This window comes from Colletotrichum graminicola, assembly GCF_000149035.1.
Source record: "Colletotrichum graminicola M1.001 genomic scaffold supercont1.11, whole genome shotgun sequence".
In the NCBI taxonomy this organism is placed as follows: domain Eukaryota; kingdom Fungi; phylum Ascomycota; class Sordariomycetes; order Glomerellales; family Glomerellaceae; genus Colletotrichum; species Colletotrichum graminicola.
This window is the reverse complement of record NW_007361015.1, coordinates 400,074-421,995: the sequence shown is the minus strand read 5'-3', so window position 1 is coordinate 421,995 and position 21,922 is coordinate 400,074. Positions and strand designations below refer to the sequence as shown.

The 21,922-nt window shown below is 54.7% G+C and overlaps 6 protein-coding genes across 6 annotated transcripts; 3 read left to right on the top strand and 3 right to left on the bottom strand.

The window, feature by feature from the left end:
* Positions 1-707: 707 nt before the first annotated feature.
* GLRG_03672 (PXA domain-containing protein) lies at positions 708-2,086 on the bottom strand (the record flags this gene model as incomplete). The annotated part of the gene is made up of 2 exons (XM_008094357.1): positions 708-1,513; positions 1,570-2,086. 2 exons carry the CDS (start codon positions 2,084-2,086, stop codon positions 708-710), a joined length of 1,323 nt encoding a protein of 440 aa, XP_008092548.1.
* Positions 2,087-2,858: 772 nt separating this feature from the next.
* Positions 2,859-4,483, bottom strand: GLRG_03671 (uncharacterized protein; the record flags this gene model as incomplete). Its single annotated transcript, XM_008094356.1, has 3 exons — positions 2,859-2,889; positions 2,941-3,598; positions 3,652-4,483. 3 exons carry the CDS (start codon positions 4,481-4,483, stop codon positions 2,859-2,861), a joined length of 1,521 nt encoding a protein of 506 aa, XP_008092547.1.
* Positions 4,484-4,815: 332 nt separating this feature from the next.
* Positions 4,816-8,783, top strand: GLRG_03670 (CPSF A subunit region; the record flags this gene model as incomplete). Its single annotated transcript, XM_008094355.1, has 3 exons — positions 4,816-5,059; positions 5,208-7,287; positions 7,469-8,783. The coding sequence occupies 3 exons, from the start codon at positions 4,816-4,818 to the stop codon at positions 8,781-8,783; spliced, it is 3,639 nt and encodes a 1,212-aa protein (XP_008092546.1).
* A 344-nt stretch (positions 8,784-9,127) lies between these two features.
* GLRG_03669 (uncharacterized protein) lies at positions 9,128-10,041 on the bottom strand (the record flags this gene model as incomplete). Its single annotated transcript, XM_008094354.1, has 2 exons — positions 9,128-9,805; positions 9,874-10,041. 2 exons carry the CDS (start codon positions 10,039-10,041, stop codon positions 9,128-9,130), a joined length of 846 nt encoding a protein of 281 aa, XP_008092545.1.
* Positions 10,042-17,806: 7,765 nt separating this feature from the next.
* GLRG_03668 (uncharacterized protein) lies at positions 17,807-18,064 on the top strand (the record flags this gene model as incomplete). The annotated part of the gene is made up of 1 exon (XM_008094353.1): positions 17,807-18,064. A coding segment is annotated over one exon (258 nt), but the record flags the coding sequence as incomplete, so codon positions are not given.
* Positions 18,065-19,554: 1,490 nt separating this feature from the next.
* GLRG_03667 (uncharacterized protein) lies at positions 19,555-21,017 on the top strand (the record flags this gene model as incomplete). The annotated part of the gene is made up of 4 exons (XM_008094352.1): positions 19,555-19,710; positions 19,886-20,102; positions 20,159-20,644; positions 20,707-21,017. 4 exons carry the CDS (start codon positions 19,555-19,557, stop codon positions 21,015-21,017), a joined length of 1,170 nt encoding a protein of 389 aa, XP_008092543.1.
* Positions 21,018-21,922: the final 905 nt, after the last annotated feature.

Below are 21,922 nucleotides of genomic sequence, written 5' to 3'. Positions count from 1 at the left end.
CAAGCCGCCTCATGAGCTGGATCTTGACAGTGGTCTTAGAAGTAAGACTCTGAACCGGACATGCGTTCCCAATTCCACAACCAGAATGGGATGGCAGTGGGGCGAAGAGAGGCGAAGGCCGACGGTTAAAGTGCCCGGGATGGCGTCTACGCAGGCGAACGCGGGTGAAGAGATGACGGTGATGAGAGAACCCCTGCAAAGTAATGTTCTTTGCTGGACCTGGGCGCGTAAATGAGGCTTGCTGGTGGATGGGAGCGCGGCCCCGCGAGCCCTATCAAGCAAATCGGAGGCGAGCAACATCGAAACGTGCTGCGATTGGCTGGAGGCCACGAGGTCCAGGGAATGCAACTGCATGTTTCGAGGAATCGGGGAGAGAGGTTAAGTCAGGGTTGGGTCGCAGAATGGGCCGGGAGGGAGTGTGTCGCACAGCATATCTCGGCCTTTTCGCGCGGTCCTACAAGACTCGACCACATTGTTACGTGCACCCCAAGCCGTGCGGTTGGAAGCCGTAACAACCCTCATCAACAAATCCACTCAATATGCAGCCCACTAGACCATCATGAAAGCGGATGTCTCGTCTCACGCACTTGCCTGACGTGGTGTTTCTAGCCGCCCACTGGAGCTGGCCCGAGGTCCAGTGACTCGAACCTCATGCGGTGTGACGCGATTGTTCCATAAAGGGGAGGGACAAAGTGAAGGGCAGTTGCCTACCTGTCCATGGCTCCGTTGACACCAGCAACACGGCCTGGGCCTTTCATGGCTCCAAGCTGTAGCAGTGACAGCATTCCGCTCAACCAAGGCATGCGGGTGTCCATTTCGATCAAGTCCGATATGCATGTCCACAGCTTGAAGGCGGCGATAGGCGTCTTTACTGGTCGCGCCTCGTTCGAACTAATGGCAGGATTCGACATTTTCGGATTCGATATTTGACCAGTCATCTCATGTTTCTCATTCAGGTCGCGGTCCGACCGCGGAGGCAAGGATGAGGACATAGCGAGAGTGACTATGAGCAGACGGATAGATGTGAAGGCGAGGAATATCCATTGTACAAACGACCAGAACGCCCCCTGAATGGACCAGCTGCGACGGACCGGTCTAGGGGCCGCGGATGTTGACCCGGCCGGGGCAGAACCGGCAACCCCTCCTTCGATAGGTTCTGGTTCCTTCTTTTCAAGGACTCGAGTGAGGATGATGATACATTCGTAAATGAGCCACGGTTGCGAAAGTCGATTGGCGAGGACGTTGCCGATAATCAGCTCGGAAAAGATTTGGCCGACTAAGGAGGTTAGGCAGTCGTTTTCGAGATCTTCGGTTGGCAGGAGAACGGCCAATACGCCCTGAACCAATAGCTGACGGTAGATCGCCTCGTTTCCCTGCTGAGTCGCGACAGACGAAGGGTCTTCTGGACGAGGTATGGGCGACAAAGGGGCCAGAGGGCAAAGCGAGTGGTACACGTCTCGAGGGTCTACCTCTGTTGGAGGCTTAGAAACGGGATCATGCGCCGCGCGATATGCTGTTGGGCCGATTATCAGCGAGAAGTATTGGGAGGACTGTGTATGATCATCCCACCTAAAATGTGTCTGTCCACCAAATCGGGTAGCTCATCGAACAAAAGGCTTTCCAAATCGACCTTTCGTAGTCGTTGCTCCAAAGCTCTCGTGCAATGGGCAATTATTTGGACGACTTCGTCGACAAAGGTGTCGTCAGGAGTGATTTTGCTATACCATACTTGAACATATTCCCTTATTATGACCGAAATAAGTGCATATAGCTGCAGATCAACATCGTTGCGGCTGGTCAAGGGAGGAAGCAGTTCTTCGATGGGGGCAGGGGTTGCCCTCCCTCTTTCAGCCAGATGCTTGGAGCATAGAACGCGACGGATGAAGGCAGCGGTTGCTTTATCGGAGAGGAAGTCTGTCGGCGTAGACCGAGCGGAGCGGCGAACGGAATGGTTGGCTTGCAGCGGAGGACGGGATCGGTCGGTGCCGGGGGTAGGCAGAGGTGTAGGGATATCGGTCGTGAAGCTGACTGTCGCGGGGCCCTTGGGGCGCGGCGTCGAAGCGCGAGGGGTGGCGACAGCTGCCATGGCCGTCTATGTTTGTCGCAACCGCAATCTCATGGTCTGCCGAAGGTGGGGTTGGGCGCGTATGGCCCTTTGGCGGTGATGGTGGTTAAATAAAGAGCTGTCGTCGACTTTGGCTTGCAGCAAGAATTCGGACGACGCTGATCTGTGAGGTGGGCGAGTGATGGCGGGCGGGAAACTGGGGACCTTCCCCCCGGCACCGGTCAGGTTGCAGGGAGGGGCTGGTCTCCCGTTGCAGTTGCCTCAACGGCCATGGTCCTGTGCGCTGCAGCCCCCCTTCTTGTAGAACCTTAGACAGACTTACATAAGGCGCCTATCGGAGTACCTAGCCTGCATCTGCATATGACGCGCTGGCACTTATCCCAGTCGAAGATTTAACAACGCATGCGTTTGTCTTGCCAATGCGAGTCAGATTCACATGAAGCAGACATAAATCCATTCAACCTTAAACTCCAGGTATTAAGAACACATGTCTTGGCCAACTAGTGATTTTAACCACCTACCTACCTACCTAGGCAGTGGATGATGGAAGCAACTCGGTTTTGCGCACTTAGTGTATCCGTACAGTGCTTCTAAAGAAAGCAAGCATGTTCTCTTGATTTGCGCAGAACACACACAACGAATGATACGAGTCGACGTGGTCTTTATTTTATTTTTTCCATCTCCTGTTGTACAATGCACATGCCGGTAAAGAGTATAGTACACTTATTCTCAGGGCCCTGTATCAGGCCAGGCAACGTCCCTGCTTCATGATTCCGGTGAATACAGCTGCCACCTATTCGTCGTCCTTCTTGGTCGTCTCGTATCTATTGCAAGTCAGCACTGAGTCATATCGCTGTCATATTTGCATTGCGTACCTCTTTCCACGGAACGCCCATACTCCCCAGTTTCCACAACTGACATCCTGAGGATCCAGATCGTTCATGTCCCACCTCAAGCTGCGGAAGAGGTTTTCACCGGGCTCCAGCAGCACATCGAACTCGCCGGCGGCCGTCTTGCGAACCCATTCAATGTCCCGCTCCATGTCGAACTGGGTATAGCCTGTGGCAATAATGGGGAGTTTCGTCTCCAAGAGTAGCGGGAGCGTCTCCGTCCACTCGTGGCTGCTTGCAGGATGGCCCAAACCGGGATGGAAAAGACAGAAACAGTCAAAATATGGGTCGTACGGTGCAAAGTACCCGGTCTTGTGGATGGTGTGGTAGTAGTCCACGATAGTGCTGATCTTCATCTTGTGCGATATCCGGTCTTCGACCACCATACCGAAGGGGTTCTCGGGAGTTCGCGGTGGCAACGGGAACTCGTCATCGCGGTTCGCCATGCTCTCCGGGCCGATAAAGATGAGGTGGACCCTGCTCTCGGGGAACAGATGCGCGAGCTGGAGCCAGACGTTTCTGGGCAGCGATGATTCGGCACGAGCACCCAGGCAGAAGATCCGTACAGGAGGAGCCTCAGGACGGAGATCCTTCATAGTTGTACCCTTTCCGGATAGAGGAGGGTGAAGGGTATACCGTAAAGCTATCACGGCGTCAGTCCCAAGGCCATTCCGGCGTTAGTGTTGCCAGACTCACCACTCAAACTCTTCAAGCCCTCGCTCGTCAACCTCTCTCCTTTTTTAATGCTGTAGGGGCTCAGCTCGTGGAGAACGCTGCCAATAGTGATGGGGTATGTGAGCATCTTCGTAACCTGGCGCATGCTGCGCTCGTCGTTTATGGCCTCGAACTCGCGGCTGTACATGAAGGTATCCCAGTTCGTCATGTTAACGACAGCCTCAGGCATCTGATCATCCGCCATGACGAACTCGGGGAACGCGCGGCCAGATCGAAGGTCATGGTCATCTTCGTTGATCTCCTTCAAAGTGTCACAGATCTCAAGGTGAGCCTCGTAGTCATCCATCCAGTGTTCCTTGCTGCAGTAGACGGGGACTCCGCAGTCGGGGCATTCGAAATCGACGTGCGCTGGCGCGAGCTGGCCCGTTGACGACTGAGTTTCCTCTCCGTGGGGCGCAACGGTAGGAACTCGAGTCGCGCGGTGCTCTGGGTGAGGGCAATACGCATGCTGCCTCATGAAAGCCGCACGGCGGCGGATCTCAGGGATGGGCGAGTTCGTGAAGGAGTGGAATAGATCGTCCGGTCGAAGTTTAGGAGCTGTCTGGGTTTCTTTGGCATTGACCTTGACAGCAGCTGCTTCCTGATATGCTTTTGGCGTCGAAGAGAACTGTCTCGCAGGTACATTGTTCGCCTTGGATTTCCGGGTAACAGTGGAATGGAGGCTTCGGATCGAGTGGGCTGACGCGATTCGAGGGGAGGCTCTGGAGAGCTCATTGGCAATCAATTGCCTCCTCAGCATTGCAGAGCATTGTCCACAAGCGCTGGATGCTGCTCTTCGCAATACTGGCTCCATATTGGTGTGACGGAAACCCAGTTGCGTGGTCTGCGACTATACCACGAACACTTCCGTTCCAGCAACCTGCGGGAGCTCGCTCATGCCTGCCGACCCGAAATTTTGGAGGAGCTCGGATCAATAAAGTGCCGCCGCCGCCGGTCCCACCATGCCTAGCGAACTTCGTCTCAGGCGCCGAGTGGAAACCTGGAGCTTCTTGAAATTTTGTGCTAGAGCTCCCCAGCCTCCCAACCCCCCAACACTCCAAAAAACACCACCGCGTCTCGTGCCTCGATCATCCATTCGAGCTCGAACCTTGAGGCCGCGCAGGCTATCTGCGCTCAGCTGCAACTATGGCGACGACCTCAAACATGTTCTTGTACTCCCTGACCCTTCAACCGCCTACAAATGTCACCCAGGCGGTATTGGGTCAGTTTTCAGGAACGAAGGAGCAGAACATTATAACGGCGTCGGGGTCGCGGCTGACACTGCTCCGCCCGGACCCGTCGCAGGGCAAAGTCATCACTTTGCTCTCTCACGACATATTCGGCATCATCCGATCAATGGCCGCGTTCCGTCTGGCTGGAAGCAACAAAGGTAAGTCTCGTGCCCATTGTCCCATTTGAAGCTTCACTTAGTGATTGAGAAGCTTGGTCATCGCGACAGGTGTCCTCGCAGTCAATGTCGATAGACTTCGGAGGCGAGGCGTGATTTTCAAAGGACTTTGCTGACCTTGTGTCAAAAGACTACCTCATTCTCGCGACTGACTCTGGAAGGATAACCATCATCGAGTACATTCCTGCCCAGAACCGATTCCAACGTCTGCATCTGGAGACGTTCGGCAAGTCTGGGGTCAGGCGAGTCATACCTGGGGAGTATCTGGCTTGCGATCCTAAGGGCAGAGCGTGCTTGATTGCCTCAGTGGAGAAGAACAAGCTTGTCTACGTTCTCAATCGTAACTCGCAGGCAGAGCTTACAATCTCGTCGCCTCTTGAAGCACACAAGCCTGGTGTCCTTGTCTTGTCCATGGTTGCCCTGGATGTCGGATATGCAAACCCGGTCTTTGCTGCGCTTGAGATTGAGTACACAGAAGCGGACCAAGATCCTACGGGAGAGGCAGCTCGTGAAGCAGAGACTCAACTTGTGTACTACGAGTTGGACCTGGGTTTGAACCATGTCGTCAGGAAATGGTCTGAGCCAGTCGACCCCACGGCATCCCTACTTTTCCAAGTTCCTGGCGGTCAGGATGGACCCAGTGGAGTCTTAGTCTGTGGCGAGGAGAACATTACATATAGGCATTCGAACCAAGAAGCTTTCCGCGTACCGATCCCGCGTAGGCGCGGTGCGACGGAAGACCCGTCAAGAAAGCGTCACGTTGTTTCCGGCGTGATGCACAAGCTCAAGGGCAGTGCTGGCGCCTTCTTTTTCCTCATCCAGACCGAAGACGGAGACCTCTTCAAGGCCACCATCGATATGGTCGAGGACGCTGACGGCAACCCCACCGGCGAGGTTAAGAGGCTCAAGATCAAGTATTTCGATACCATACCGGTCTCATCCAGCTTGTGCATTCTCAAGAGTGGTTTCTTGTATGCCGCAAGTCAGTTCGGCAACCATCAGTTCTACCAGTTCGAGAAGCTTGGAGATGACGACGAGGAACTGGAATTCTCAAGCGACGACTTCCCCACGGATCCCAAGGCCGGATATGACGCCGTTTATTTTCACCCAAGACCCCTGGAGAACCTTGCGCTTGTGGAGAGTATCGACTCGATGAACCCCCTGCTTGACTGCAAGGTGGCCAATTTGACTGGCGAGGACGCTCCACAAATCTATACGGCATGCGGCAATGGCGCTCGCAGCACATTCAGGATGCTGAAGCATGGCCTGGAAGTAAACGAGATTGTGGCCTCAGAGCTACCCGGTATTCCCTCGGCCGTGTGGACGTTGAAGTTGAACCGCGGCGACCAGTATGACGCTTACATCGTGCTGTCTTTCACCAACGGAACACTGGTCTTGAGCATCGGCGAGACTGTCGAGGAAGTCAGTGACTCCGGCTTCCTGACGTCTGTGCCCACGCTGGCTGCACAGCTGCTGGGCGAGGATGGACTCATTCAGGTTCACCCCAAAGGCATTCGTCATATTCGACAGGGCCAAGTCAACGAGTGGGCAGCGCCGCAGCATCGGTCCATTGTCGCAGCCACGACAAACGAGCACCAGGTTGCGGTTGCTCTCAGCTCGGGTGAGATAGTCTATTTTGAAATGGACGGCGATGGATCTCTGGCCGAGTACGACGAGAAGAAGGAAATGTTCGGAACCGTTACCTGTCTGAGCTTGGGTGAAGTTCCGGAAGGGCGTCTGCGAAGCTCATTTTTGGCAGTCGGTTGCGATGATAGCACCGTACGTGTCTTGTCGCTGGACCCCGAGTCGACGCTCGAAAGCAAGTCAGTGCAAGCGTTGACTGCACCTCCATCGTCTTTGGCAATCATTGCCATGGATGACTCGTCGTCTGGCGGATCAACCCTCTACCTTCACATTGGGCTCCACTCTGGAGTCTACCTTCGTACGGTTTTGGACGAGGTTACTGGGGAGCTGACGGACACGAGACAGAAGTTCCTTGGCCCCAAGCCGGTGCGGTTGTTCCAAGTTACTGTCCAAGGACGGACTTGCGTCATAGGATTAAGCTCCCGTCCATGGCTTGGATACTCCGATCCCATCACTCGAGGCTTCTTGGTTACGCCCCTGAACTACGTCGACCTCGAATGGGTTTGGAACTTCAGCAGTGAGCAGTGTGAAGAAGGTGTTGTCGGCATTCAGGGTCAATCGTTGAGGTAAGCACTTTTCTTTCTGCACTACCCCTTCTACCCCTTCTATGACGTGATGAGAAATTTGGGATCCTATGCCAAAGTGCTATGAGGTCTTACGCAACATACCAATTGTTCCTACTGAGTCATATCGTAACCTACTTTTTTCTTGGTTGTTTTTGCCTTGGCCAGCACTGACAAGGTATAGAATTTTTGCAATTGAGAATCTCGGAGACACTATTACCCAAAAGTCGATACCCCTCAGCTACACTCCGAGGCGTCTTCTCAAACACCCAGAGTATCCCATGTTTTATACCATCGAGGCAGATAACAACACGCTACCCCCTGATCTCCGAGCCAAGCTCATCGCAGAACCGGGCGTTGTGAATGGCGACGCCCGGATCCTCCCACCTGACGAGTTCGGCTACCCCAAGGGCAAGGGCCGATGGGCTTCATGCATAAGTGTCATCGACCCCTTGGCTGAGGATCAACGGGTCTTGCAGACCATTGATCTCGACAACAACGAAGCAGCTGTCAGCGCTGCAATCGTGTCTTTTGCTAGTCAGGATAGCGAGAGCTTCCTCATCGTCGGCACAGGCAAGGATATGGTTGTCAACCCTCGCCAGTTCTCTGAAGGCTACATTCATGTGTACCGTTTCGGCGAGGATGGCCACGAACTAGAGTTCATTCACAAAACCAAGGTCGAAGAACCCCCTTCAGCACTTCTCGGTTTCCAAGGAAGACTCCTTGCTGGAATCGGGAAGACCTTGAGGATATACGACTTGGGTCTGAGACAGATGCTCAGGAAGGCTCAAGCCGACGTAACCCCTCAGCTGATTGTGTCACTGAGCACACAAGGAAGCCGTATCATCGTCGGCGACGTTCAGCACGGCATCACCTACGTCGTTTACAAGCCCACCACCAACAAACTTATTCCGTTTGTGGATGACACCGTCTCCCGATGGGTCACCTGTACCACCATGGTCGACTACGAATCAGTTGCTGGAGGCGATAAATTTGGCAACATGTTCCTCGTCCGCTGCTCTGAGAAGGCGACCCAAGAAGCGGATGACGAATCAGGTGGTCTGCACCTTATTAATACCAGGGACTACCTGCACGGCACCCCTCACCGCCTCAGTCTTCTCGCCCACTCGTATACCCAAGACGTACCCACCAGCATCACCAAGACGAGTCTGGTTGTCGGTGGCCAGGACGTCCTCCTCTGGAGCGGCATCAACGGCACTATTGGCGTCTTCATCCCTTTCGTCACACGCGAAGATGTAGACTTTTTCCAGAACCTCGAGCAGCATATGCGCACCGAAGATGCGCCCCTCGCAGGCAGAGACCACCTCATGTACCGCGGCTACTATGTCCCCGTCAAGGGCGTCATCGATGGCGACCTGTGCGAGAGGTACACACTCCTACCCAGCGAAAAGAAGCAGATGATCGCCGGCGAGCTTGACCGCTCGGTTCGGGAGATTGAGAGGAAAATCTCGGACATTCGTACACGGTCCGCCTTTTAAGGGCTGTTGACCGGCGGGGTGTTTTTTTTCTTTTGCTTTTCTTCTTATGGGACAGGTTTGCTTGCTTCCCGAAATCGATCTTCGCGCAGGAGACGGAAGACGCTGGGACATGTTTGCACGGATTGTGTACAAAGCGTTACAACGGTATATGGTAGCGGCGTTTTTTATACTGGCCAAACAGAGCAGTATGGTGGTTCAGGACATGATGACGATGCCAATGAAAAAGAAAAGAGTTCTAATAAATACCAGATGCCCCTAACGCCGAACCAACACTCATGTGGTTGTGCCAAGTGTCGCATGAAGATGCCAGCTTTCTGAAATCCCCCCTCCCCCCTTACATACTCTCACGCAGAGCCCCTCCAAAAGGGCCCGCGATCACGCGGTGCGGCTTTGCTCTTCTTCCTCTTTCCGCCCTCTTGCACGGGGTTGTTCCTCTCCCAAGCCTCATCGTCCAGGTAGGCCTCCATCGCCGCAGCGAGGTCGTAGCCGACCTGCTCGAGATACAGCACGGCGACGTCGTAGTCGGAGACCTTGCACCCGGTCATGAAGCGGCGGATGCGGCTCTTGCGCAGCTCCTCTTCCTCACCCTCGACGGGGCGCGGCGACAGGCTCACGCCGGCGGCGTAGTATTCGCCCGGGATGAGGATCGTCCGGCGGCCCTGCAAGAGGTGGTCGCTGGCGATGTTGTTGGCGCGGCGGAGGACGGCGGCGGGCACGCCGTAACGGAGGGACAGCGAGGCGATGGTGTCGTGCTCGTGGTCCAGAAAGTGGAGGGTGTCCTCGGGCGGCGTCGCGGTCGAGGACGACGACGACGGGGCACAGCCGCCGCTCTTTTCGTCCAGAGGTGCGTCGGCGGCGCTGGGCGCGTACGGCGGAGGCGGGGCCGCCGGAGCGCCGGAGGAGAGGTGGTGCGTCGGCGGGAAGGAGCTGTACGACGGCGGGTCCCTGAGGTTCGGGGGTAGCACAGAGGGCGCCGAGGAGGTCTGGCAGTACGGGCAGTAGGATGCGAAACGGGGGTTGTTCTGCATGCGGTCAGCAAACTCCAAAACGAGGGGGTTAGGGAAGCACGAGGGAGCGCGGGCAAGCGAACGTGGATGCAGTTTCCGCAGATGACTCGAGAGCAGCACTCGGGTCGCCTGTCGTCCGGGAGTGGCTTCTCGGTGGCGGCGCTGTGTCGGGGGACAGAGGCGAGGAGCTTCGCGCATGTGCAGCAGGCCTCGCCGTCCACGGCCGCTGCTGAGCCGCGATCGGTTTTCATGGTTCCGTGAGATCAAAAGGGTCTGCCGTCGTCTACGAGTCGCTGGATGGCGTGTTTTGCCGCGAACTTTTTTCGGGGCAAGTTTGTCTGTATGGGCGGATCGGGAGGAGGTGTGTTACGGCCCCCGGGAGGAGGTGTATGAACCTTAGCTAGGTACGGATAGTCCGCGATGATGAGCCGTCGACGGTGTCACGGGCTGTAGGACCCTCATCCCCGCAGTGTCGCCACCCCCACTGCGCCGCACCGCCACCGCGGCCGAGTTGGCCGCAGCTTGCTGACGTCTTTCATCCGTACTTGGCTTGTGCCCGTTTCGAACCGCCGCGGGTGTGGTGTTCGCAGGCACATGCTATTGCGGTCTGACTCGCCCTACAGGATTGCAAGCGAACTTGAACACTGTCATGGCTACAGGCTTGAATCCTTCTGCGGCACGTCGGCGGGCTCGATCAAGTACACACACAGGCAGCAGGTCGGCGCCACCGCTTGCTAGCAGCTGCGAAGGATTCCTGCATCGGGGATTCAGCTTTATTGTCTGGGCTCATAAGCTGCCGAGACCTCACACGCGCGCTGTGGATACGGTCTGGTTTCTATGTCTCAGCATCCCCATGTTTCCACGTTTATGGTATCTTGTCGTTCTATTTCTGCGCGATAAAAGCGCAACAATTCCACATGGCAAATGTTTTCAAGGGTCACCAATGAAAGTTTGAAAGGATGGCAGTGGGAAGAAACACCATGACGGGTAGCGGAATAAACATCTTGGTTCCGATGAGACCATTCATACCAAGCATTACGCACAAGGCTGTAGGTGATTCCGTGGGACACCATATGTCTTTCTGGATGAAATCTTACTCTCTGTCAGTCGGCTTGGAGGCAAAGCCAGCGACGAAAGGGAAGGAGCCGTCCGGTGCGCGACCTGTTATGCCTTACAATCCTAAGGTCTTTCGACGACACCCGGCAGTCTTGACCATTCTTGACCTGTTGAGTCCGCTTTCCTCTAGTTGTCTGTGCGTACGGGTGTCGCGGAACCGGAACTTTTGCAGTCCAAGTTATATCCCTCCCAGGCAGGTGGCTTAGAAGGATGACGGACCGCCCCCGTGAAGCCGCTCCACGATCCGATGGAAGCTGCCGGTGCTCAAGTACGGTATTCCATTCGACGAGCATGTCATAGGACTCATAGAGCATCAACATATTCACTACAAGCTGTTTCTGCAATTCCATTGACTAGGATGTTCCCGGGCTTGTGGGGTAAAAAGGAAAAGACTTGCACATGAAGTGCTCGGTTCCTACATGCTACCCTCGCATACTCAATGGCAAGGGCTATGTTATCACCGTGCGGCTCTCTGGCGGTAGACGACATGGCTGCGCTCGAGGCCATTGGGGTCCACGGTTCTCTATTCAATACCATTCCTTCGTCATCTCGGTTCCTTGTCTACGTCTTCAGCTCCGTGGGCCTCGTCGTCCGTCTACGCAAGGAGTTGAAAGCCTCTTTATTCCCGCCAAGCTTCCAACGAGATTACCGTTGACATTGTTCGCATGGAAGGGACATACCTCTTATTTATCGCATCCTTCCGGGAAACTCGCCGTCTCAACAGCACAGGAACATTCATTCGCCGTATAAAGAGTAGCACGGTATTTTCAATTCTCGCCGCAACTATCTTCTCAAACAGGGCTACTTCGTTTGAGTTGACCAGCACCAATGGGTTTGAATGCCAAGGACTTCTTTGGCTCTCGCTTCGTGGGCAAGGGAACCGAGGGACCAAAGCAGGAGAAGAGGATGTTTTTTTTTCCTCAGTAGAAGGTGGTCGGTACACTTGTCTGGGTCGTCACTTTGCTTCTGCCGAGAGCTGAGGCTTCCTAGTTATTCTCCTGATGGGCTTTGAGATTACGAGTTCTAAAGGCGGTCAGGTCCGTGTTCCGCAACCGAAACTGCCAAACATGACGACATCCACCTGGCCCTCATGTGCCGGGCAAGACTTGAGGGCCAGTGTTTCAAAGAGGCAATGCTGGGAAGGCGTAGTGTGGAAGATAATGGAATAATTTAGTTGGCTGTTTGGTGTAGAATCCTGCATCTCCTCTCGAACACGAAAGGACAGAGAAAACAGACTATAATGGGGAAAGGACCAAACACCTGGGGATAATCGCTCTCATTGAAACAACAGTTGCGAAAGTTAGTCCGTCATTCTGAATCGGCAATACTTCCAGCCCATACCTTCCAGGAAATATCTCTCCACTGGGTACGATCCTAACCCAGTAGCACACCAAAAAGCGTAACCGTGGCTGTTTGGCCTATCGAGATGCACATTTTCTTATGGAATATTATATGTTCCTTTGCAGATTGGAAGGCAGGCTTCCGCACGTCACTCCAGAATCCCGCCAAGGGAGACTGCTCTTACCGCGCCGGCTCCGATGTAATGAATTTATCAACTGGCATACTTGTCGAATATTGCGCGCACAGGTGAGGGGTACAAGAAGTAGAAGATGTGAATAAAAATCTACTAGTGAAGTAGAATATATGATATTCCGCGTCAAGTATCCATTGTCCTTCCTGTTCTCAAAGTTATGCCAGTATTGACCACAGCATTTATTGTCCATGATTCGGCCATGCTCTATGGGCTACGCCCTCCTTTACTTCATCAGCTCTCCTAATGCATGGTACTTAGGCCTGCTCAGCTAGAGATCATTACCAATCGTTTGCTCTCTAGCTCGCCCGTTGTCGTAGGCCGGTCGACTGGACAGCACCGATACCTAAATCTGGGCCTCCTGCTTCACGATAGCCGCCCTTCCCCGGTGTACGTCCGGAAGACCTGCCCAGAGACAGACTCATGAGCAAGGCACCTTTAAATAGATGCCCATGCCAAGAAAGGCAGTGGCCATGAACATCGCTGCTTGCTCGACCGGCACGGACCTTCCTTCCCCCTAACCCTCACCCGCGCGGTTCTTCTCTCAGCGCGGGTGGCCCTACATTTTTAGAGAATAAATTTCCTATGACGAGACACCTGAGACAGCCAGTTTTTCTCTTATGCAGAAGCGAGGGATAAGTGTCAGTCAACTGCATTCATCGTTGCATGCCTTTGGTCTTCACTGCACCATGACATCTTGGGCTCTGGAGGGGCAACGGCGCAGCGGTTTCTGAACCGCACGACAGCTCTGGTGGGGTATTACATCTCACTTTCAGGAGGCGTGCTAGATTTACGGATTCCGCGCGAAGGATAAAGAGGCACTGGCTATCTAAATCTCTTGCGAATAGTCATCCAGCAGCTCCGGGGGCTTATGGCGAAGATTGGAACCTACACGTTGGGAGCCCCGCGACCAGGGCTTCCCCGGCAGACTGACGTTAGGCAGTAAACGATACAGCGGTCCGGGGCGAAGCTGGCCGGGTCATGGTGGGGACAGCGCCGGGGCCGGAAGCGAAGGGAAAAGAGCAACAGCAGCAACGGAGTACAGAATATCTTAGGCCAGGGCCTCTGACGGTTCCGAGTATCTGATGTATGCGGTTCGGCTATTCTCCATACGCGAAATGCTGATGTATGTCTATGGCATACAATTCGGCTCAAACATAACCAGCAATATCCATACTTCGCCTAGAAACAGATTTGGAACAGGTCGAGGACACAGCCCTATAGCTGCGTTTGCATCCTCCCCAAGTTGTCTCTATAAGCTCTCGCACGAGTTGTTCTTGTTATACCCACGGCTACGTAGTTCGTCTATATCATGGGGGTTGAGTGAGAGAGAAAGTCGTGTTGAGATGATGAGCGTCGATGAACAAGAAGCCAGAGTATGCCAACCACTACACCATATCGGACGTACTGTGAGAAATAAGAGTAAAGCAAGAGAATATTCCTTGAGTGCGGTTTAGACGACCAGATAGCCATTTGCGTTCCGCACAAGAAACCTTGCAATGGATGGCACTAAGCTGAGAATCTGCACACATGGAACTTATACCACAAGACGTGCCCTGAGCCACCAAATTGTGAAAACAAACTGTTGATGGAGTCTTCGTTTGTGTGGGTCAACTTTGCGTCAACTGGCCCCAGCTGGCGGGAGAACAGTTACGCGGAAGATCCACAGGTTGTCGGGAGCGTGCGCGTTCACTGCGAGGGCACATCACTGAGTCAAGAAACCCTTGAGGGTGCCGACTCAAGGAAACATTCAAAAAGGCCCGATGTCCCTTTCGCGCTTTTCCCTTGCGAACATCCGTTTTGACTTTTCCCATCCTCGACATCGATTGACGCCACCTATGACAGAGCCACACGCAGGGCCACCCTCTAGAGGACGGCAATCGGGGCCGCCTCTGAGCAGGTTTCCCGAATCATCGGGTTTTCCATCTCGCCACGGTCGAGGTTTCACATTGCCGAAGGCTTCGGGCGCAGTGGCATCGTCATCTTGGCAAAGAAGCCGGGCTCAGTCCGAACACGTTTGTTTGTGAAGCATCGAAGCCAAGCATCTTGACAGGACAAGAAGCGCCAATCGGAATGCCACTTGTCTAATTGCTGCACTCCCCACAGACTTGGCGGAGATGACCATCTCACCGGCTTTGGTGTCAATATATTATTTAGTTTACTTGTTCTTGGCGGTGAAAAGGCATCTCCTGACCACGACGTAAACGGCGCAGTGCATCCAACAGGTGAGCGGCCGGCGGCCAGCTTCCCACTCACACCACTCCTGACCGGGCTTGACCCGAAGAAGCAATGTAACGACGAGCCTTGCACCTGAGGAATACATACTCCGTACCTACCGGTACATCTCCACCGCGGTCCACCGAGCTGGCGTCCCACCCTAGGGCTCGTCTACGGGATGTGTGTGTGAGAAAGAGAGAGAGAGAGAGAGAGAGAGAGAGAGAGAGAGAGAGAGAGAGAGAGAGAGAGAGAGAGAGAGAGAGAGAGTTGCGTCGCTGGAGGGAGAAAGAGAAAGGACAAGTCGACGACTGAACAAGCCGCGCAACCCAGAGGCATTTTCTTGAGGGCTTTCCTTTTGTTGTCAGTGCCGATTCGTTGGCTTTCCGTTGTTCGGACGCTACAGCAAGTACCACCAGAACCGACGCAAAGCGCGGGAATGGCCCAGACCTGGGGAGAGACAAGTTGGAGACTAGAAGTTTTCTAGAAGAAACTGAGTGATGTCCGCTTTCGGTCTTCGCTGCGGGCTCGGGCCATCCAAGTTGACCACCCGACCTCGATCCGACGCTAGGACCGACCAATCTGGCCGAATGGACGGCCGGTCAGCTGGACGGAAGCCCATCGAATGAACCGACTTACCCATCAACCTTTTGCCTGCCTTGGACGATCATTGACGGACGTCGGTCTGATCGGCTGCCAACTCAACAAGCGCCGCTCGCAACAGAACCTTGGCTTCTCAGGTAAAGAGAAGGGAGTGGGAAACGACAGGATGAACGTCAGTGGCCACGGTCTGGCATGCAGAGGTCGGCCAAGGGAAAGGGTGCAAGATGGATAAGTTAAAAATAAAATAAAAACAATGGTAGTTGGAGTAAGTCTCCAACGCTGCATAACTGAGGTAGGTACGTATCCAGGGCAGTCCGGTCCATCTTAGGTAAGGTTGCACAGGTACTCCGTACAACACACACACACACACACACACACACACACACACACACACACACACACACACACACACACACACAATGGTGGTCTAACACGGCGACGTGAAAATTATTTCAACCTGACAATGCAAACGAGGAAGGAGGGTGTGACGAAACACTTCCAATCGCTCTTTCTCCTCCCGACTGCTTGGTTCCTGCCGCAACAATGGACGCATGCTTTCTTGGACGGCCGAATAGGAGAGCCCGACAGCCGTTCGCTCGCTCACACACCCGCGGTCACAGCGACATGAGGCGATCCGCGGAGATGCAAATTTCTTATCCTCAAGGATCCGAGGCAAGCATTCCTTAGCGCGGTCCGCTAAACCTTTTTGCCTTACCGCGCAGTTCGCAGGGATGAGCCCACCCCTACAAACCACGCTATGCCATTGGGGGTGTTTCTTTTTTTCTCTCTTCTTATTTTTCTTTTCTTCTTCTGAACCTTCCAGGGCAAGCCGCATTCGGGTTTCGCTGACGCTTTTGCGGCACCGATGCTGATCATTGCGTCGCTACCGCTACCGCTACCGCTCGAGAACCCCAACGTTGTATATATGTCGTTCAGACCGAAAAGCTTCAGCGCCAGTGTGAGGGTGCAATCTAGGTACATAGTATTCGTACACTGCCTCCCAAGTGATCTCACCTGAGATCCGTCAAAAGGCCCAGCTCGGCGATCATTCACCGGGGCGCTTTCACTGTCCCGATGTTTCTTAACATTGAGATCCAAGGGCCAGCTTCGCTCTGAAGAGTCCGGAAATGTTCTATTTGTACGGTAAGCGGTCACTCCACGGAACAGCCTGAGTACCAAAAAACGATGGAAACGTTTTCGCCAGACAATAGTACGTCGGCTGCATGTACCCGGTGCCACCATTGGAGCAATGGAGTGTGTGTGTGTGTGTGTGTGTGTGTGTGTGTGCCGCGCAACTGGACAACAGAGATGGCCTAGAGCTCAGGTGATCTGAAAATTTCGTCGACGTGAACGCCGGCTCCGCCCTGGTTCAAGGCCCGGCCCCAGCTTCGTCCGATGACTGCCCAGAGGCTGGCTGCACCAGTCGCCAGCTGCACCGGGCCATCGCGAAGAGACGTCTGGGATGTTCGGCGTCTTGAAAAAAGGGCCTCTCCCGAGCGAAATGACCTCGTCCCCATTGCCAAGGACGGTCGCGGTGCTGCTCCTGTCGACCTGCAAGGAAACGCTTGTGGGGCACCTCCGAACCGGAGCCTGGGAGATTGTGCTGATGGAACTCTGCCATTGCATCATTGTTAGTTAGGATTACTCGGCGACAAACTGCGGCCCGCAGATTCCATGAACTCGCGAGTTGGCCCAAGTACGTGTAGGGCAATGGGCGGAAAGTTTCATCGCGTCGCAGTGCATAGGAACAATTCCCTCCCCAATCTCCAGAGGCCGGCCTATTTATGTCCTGTCCTTTGGGGGGGAAACACAATCGTCCTCGCCCGCCCTATTCCCTCTCGTGAGCTGTCTCAAGCCAATATATTTGGACCCATCGCCAACGGCGAAACAAGTGCTTGCGGTCCGAACCAAAAATCGGGGTTTCATGGAGCCGCTGTACTATGTAAGCTTCCAGGTTTGGCGTGCAAAAGTGTGCCGACTCTGCAACCCTGCCGCAGCGATCTGACGAGGATGGCTCTGGGTGCCGTCAAGTTCAAGGTTCCCCGAGGCGACGTCTTCCTTGCGAGATTCAAGATGAGCCTTCCGGAGGGGCAAGTCCTAATCAGGTACCTTTACAGGGCGATGCAAGTGCCTTGATTTCTGGTCCAGCCTTCCTGCCCTGATCCACGGGCGAACCCTCATGTCATTGCATCCTTCATGTGCGAAAAGGAAAGAAAAAAACGCCAGTCGGACCAGGGGGCGTGCACGGTTTCGGTGGGCAGCGTCTTCACACACCAGAAAAGCGAAAGTGACCTGACCATAAAGCCCTTCACAGACACCATGCTCCGTATCCGTAGGTAGGTAGTTTACATATAACCAACCCAGTCCCACCCCGAACCCCGTGGAAAGGGGGTTTGAAAAGCTTTTCTGGGTCTTTGGCAACCGATCATCCACCTCCGAGACCAGAAGGAACTGGCTCATTTGGTTTTCGCGAGAAGCACGGGTAATACCTCGAGGGCTCCGTTGAGACCGCCAGAAGGAAACTACGACCGAGACAGCGTTGCATGCATTACGGCCACCACACGACACCCGCGCGCTGCAAGCCATCATCAAACCCCCTCCAAGACGAGGCATACCTACTTCTACGAACTACCGACCCTCTTTCACCCTGTCAGGGGCAAAATTCCTACGCCGGCGCAGCCTCGGCGCAGCCTCGGCGCACGACGCTATCCAGCGAACGAACCCACGTCGTCTGCCTTGAGCCGAGCCGATCAGGACCTGAGCCGCCGGCCTCGTGCGGTATCCGGCCCATCCCACCAGACTCAGGAATCTCTCCATTCCCGTCATCGTCAAGGTTAACCTTTTGGAGGAGCAACGACAGCCTCTGTCCCGTCCTTTGATCGATCACTATCGCGGTGTTCTGCTCCAGCCTGCTGGTCTTCGTCAACGCCGTTGAAGTACCACAACATACCGCTAGCACTGCTGGTTGCTGGATTGTCGATCAGCAGACTGAGATTGACATCAACGCGGCTCCTCTTTCCTCCTTCATCTTAGTCCTTACCCTCTCGTATCATCCAAGTGGGCGCTACCACCATTATCACCACTCACTCGTACCGGGATCTTTCTGGAAAGGTCAGGGCAGCCCACCAGCCAGACAGAGAAAAGAAACTGGGAAAGGAGAGAGTGAGTGAGAAAGGAAGAAAGAAAGAAAAAGGAAGAGGGGGGGAAATAGAAAAATAGCCGTTGGCAAATCTGTACATCCAGACAACCAACCCTTCTGGCACCACGTCTGCACCAAAACGCGGGGAAGAAGTTCGGTCCACTTGCACTGACGAAGCAAGACAGAGAAGAGAAGAGAGACAGTGAGAGACATACACACGAGCAGACTCCGTCCTGTCAACGTACGTACAGTACCTATGTGGACGTTGCGAAAGCAGAGCATCCCGCCCTTTTGAACAGGAATTGCGAGCGCAACCTGGCTGAGCTTGGCCTACAGAGTCCACACACCCCCCTCACGCACACATACGGACACACGCCCCCCCCTTCCCTGATCTTTCCTCCCAGTCTCACCCCTCCTCCCTGAATCCCCTCCTCTCTCTTCTCTCTCCCCACCACCATCGCTCTCTCTCTCTTACCCATCCCTCTATCCCTCACCCCTCCCCGCTCGCCGCTGCACGCCCACCTCCCACGCCGGCGGCCCTGTTGGGTGGTGTCTGGCAAGTCTGGGTCTAGGCGAATGGGTGAAGGGTGCCCCCCCCGTCGAGCTGGCAGTTTATTATCATTACATAAAAGACCGTCGCTCTCTTCTATTTCCTTACACACTGCAACCTCTCATCGCTGCGTCCCTTATCTCTGGGCTGGCAAAAAACGGCTGTCAAAGATTCACCCGAAGCTCAATTGCGCCCGCTTGGATGCCTCTCCCCCCAGTCACAGTCTCAGCTGCGCACCGCTCCGTACCTTATCTTGCGACTGCTTAGATTTTCCCACCCATTCAAGGTCCCGTCTACCACGCTGTCGGTTTCGCCCCAATTCCCGTGCGGGCGCTCGTAGGCGCCACTGGGCATCTTGTCCCCCGGATCTCCCTTTTTCGGGCAATTGTTACGGCCCCGTCCCTGCTTGTCATATCCTTTGCGCCCGCACCCACGCACAAACACCCATACAACCAACGCTTCCAGAACATCGTAGGGCTGGTAGTGTGGAACACCCGACGTCACAACGGCGTCCTATCTACAGATCCTCCTGTGCTTGCTGCCGCTACCGCTGCCGCTGCCGACCGGCCACCTACCTCAACCCCCGGGCGAGATAAGGCATGGCAGATAAGATGTCCATCGACAACAAAGCTCCCAAGGAGGATACTCCCGAGACCACGGGCTCTAGTCCCGAAGCCGACCAGCCCGGCGCTGCCAACGGCTCCCCGAACAACGCCAATGCTGCCACCGAGAATCAGCAGCCCAAGCGAAAGGGCGGCCGTAAGCCCGTGAGTCAGTCCCTTCTCTTCACCCTCACTGCACTTGACAAACCCCTCCATCTCTCTCGACACCAGCGTTTCCCCAGGCTTTTGTCCGTGTCACCAGTTCCAAGGTTTCACACTGGGACGAAACCTTGTTTGATCCTATCTCTCGCCCGGCCAAAGGCTAACGGGCGACCCCAAGATTTACGCTACCTCGGAGGAGCGTAAGCAGCGAAACCGCCAGGCCCAAGCCGCTTTTCGCGAGCGCCGCACTGAGTACATCAAGCAGCTCGAAGAGGCCATCCGCGTCCACGAGTCCAACCTGCATAACCTTCAGGCCGCTCACCGGACTGCCGCCGATGAGTGTTTGATGCTGCGCTACAAGAACTCTTTGCTGGAGCGTATTCTTTTGGAGAAGGGTGCGTCAATATCGTGCCATGACATCGATGAATCCTCTGTTAACAATCCATCACAGGTATCGATGTTCAGGCCGAGCTTCGAGCCAAAACCGGCAGTCCCAACTTGGGGCCGACTCATGCTCCCCAGAACATGGTTCAGCCTCCACCCATCCAGCGTGCCATCCTGAATAGACATCACCAGTCGCGAAGGTCTCACTCGAGCATCGCCCCGAAGCTCGAACCCGGCATCAACAGCCTGCCTCCACCGATACAGGCTGCTCATTCGGTCGCGTCGCCCAAGGGCCGACCTACGCCATCGTCTCATTCCAACTCCCCCACGAACACGGCCGCGTATGGCAGTCAGCCAGCGCTGTCGCCGGCGGCCTCCGACCACGGTCCGCTTCGCCCAGGCATAGCATCGTCCATGAAGCCCCAGCTCAGCCCAATGGGCCCCATGAACCCGGCCGCTCGAGCTCACATGATGTCCGGCGGTCCTCCTCGAGTTGGCAACACCGGCTCATACTATCCGTCACCTGGCTTCCAGAACCACATTGAGCAGCTAGGTAAGCCGCCTTTTCCTCCCGTCACTGAACTCTATTGTCCTAGTCCTAACACCGAAGCCCAGAACAAGAATATGATGCTCCTGCAGCTATGATGGAGGATTCCGAGATCGATACCCCAAGTGGTCCCGGTCCATACCCCAGCGGCTTCTCCGGCGATGCGCCGCAACAGATGATGCCTTCCCCGAATTCTGTTGGCCACGGCCAGCACATGCCATCTCAGGGCGAATCTACGCAGCCTGCCCATACGAGCCAGGGTGCATATCCTTCCATGACGCAGCTCTTGGACACCGGCATGGAATGGGACCCCTTTGGACTGAGCGCCAGCATGGCCTTCCCGTCACAGTTCTCTTTCGACACGAGCAACATGCGATAACACCACAACCCACGCTAACCAAGAACCATTGACACGGCTCCCTGGAAAGGAACCTATGAAGATCAAGACTCTTTTCACTAGTTGACAAGAGAAGATGAAGGGGTTTTATACATGTTTCATCACGGCCGTCGCAGCCCATGTCGTATTATATTTTATCAAAAAAGAAGTAATCATGTGAAATGGGCGATGGCGACGAGCGATACAAAAAAACTCGATACCCGAAACGACACGACATCAGCATTCGGACGGCGAGATTGTTTTACCTGGGGCGGAGCATATAAGCAGCGTCCTTCATCACGACAGAGCAAGAGGGAGGAAATGATTCTCAAGATGGCTTCAATACCGGCGTCGAGCGGGCATCTAAGAGGGGAAAATGCGACCACGACATAAAAAAGTACAACAACAAAAATGGTTTGATCTTTCAGCAAGCAAGGGACATGTCAACTGGGCGGCGGGGATACCCCACGGGAGGTTGGGCGGCCTGCAGTACTTGGTCTTCTTGTTTTGTAATGGCGGGCCACGCGAGAGCCTGCCAAGTTTTTTGTTTTGTTTTCAAGGCGTTTTCTTCAGCATCACAGTAGCTGGATGGCATGGGGAAATAAGGAGGAATGGGGGGGGAAAAGTTTTTGTCTATTTCTGTTGGTCTCCAAAGTCACATCTTCTCTTCTCTACTTGGGTCTTGGTGTGTTTGCTCCCAGTGAGTGAAGTGGCTCTTCGTCGTCGCAGGGTCGGTTTCGTGCCTCGATTCCTTGGATAAGGCTTAATCGAGCCACGGGCCGAAGGACCTTCACCTGGTCCATTGTTCGATATTGTACAGTTTTTTGCTTCCATATAATGATACATCACGAGCAAACGATCAGAATTGGCGTTGGCTGTCGTTCCTCATACCCCCGCTGACCCCCTTC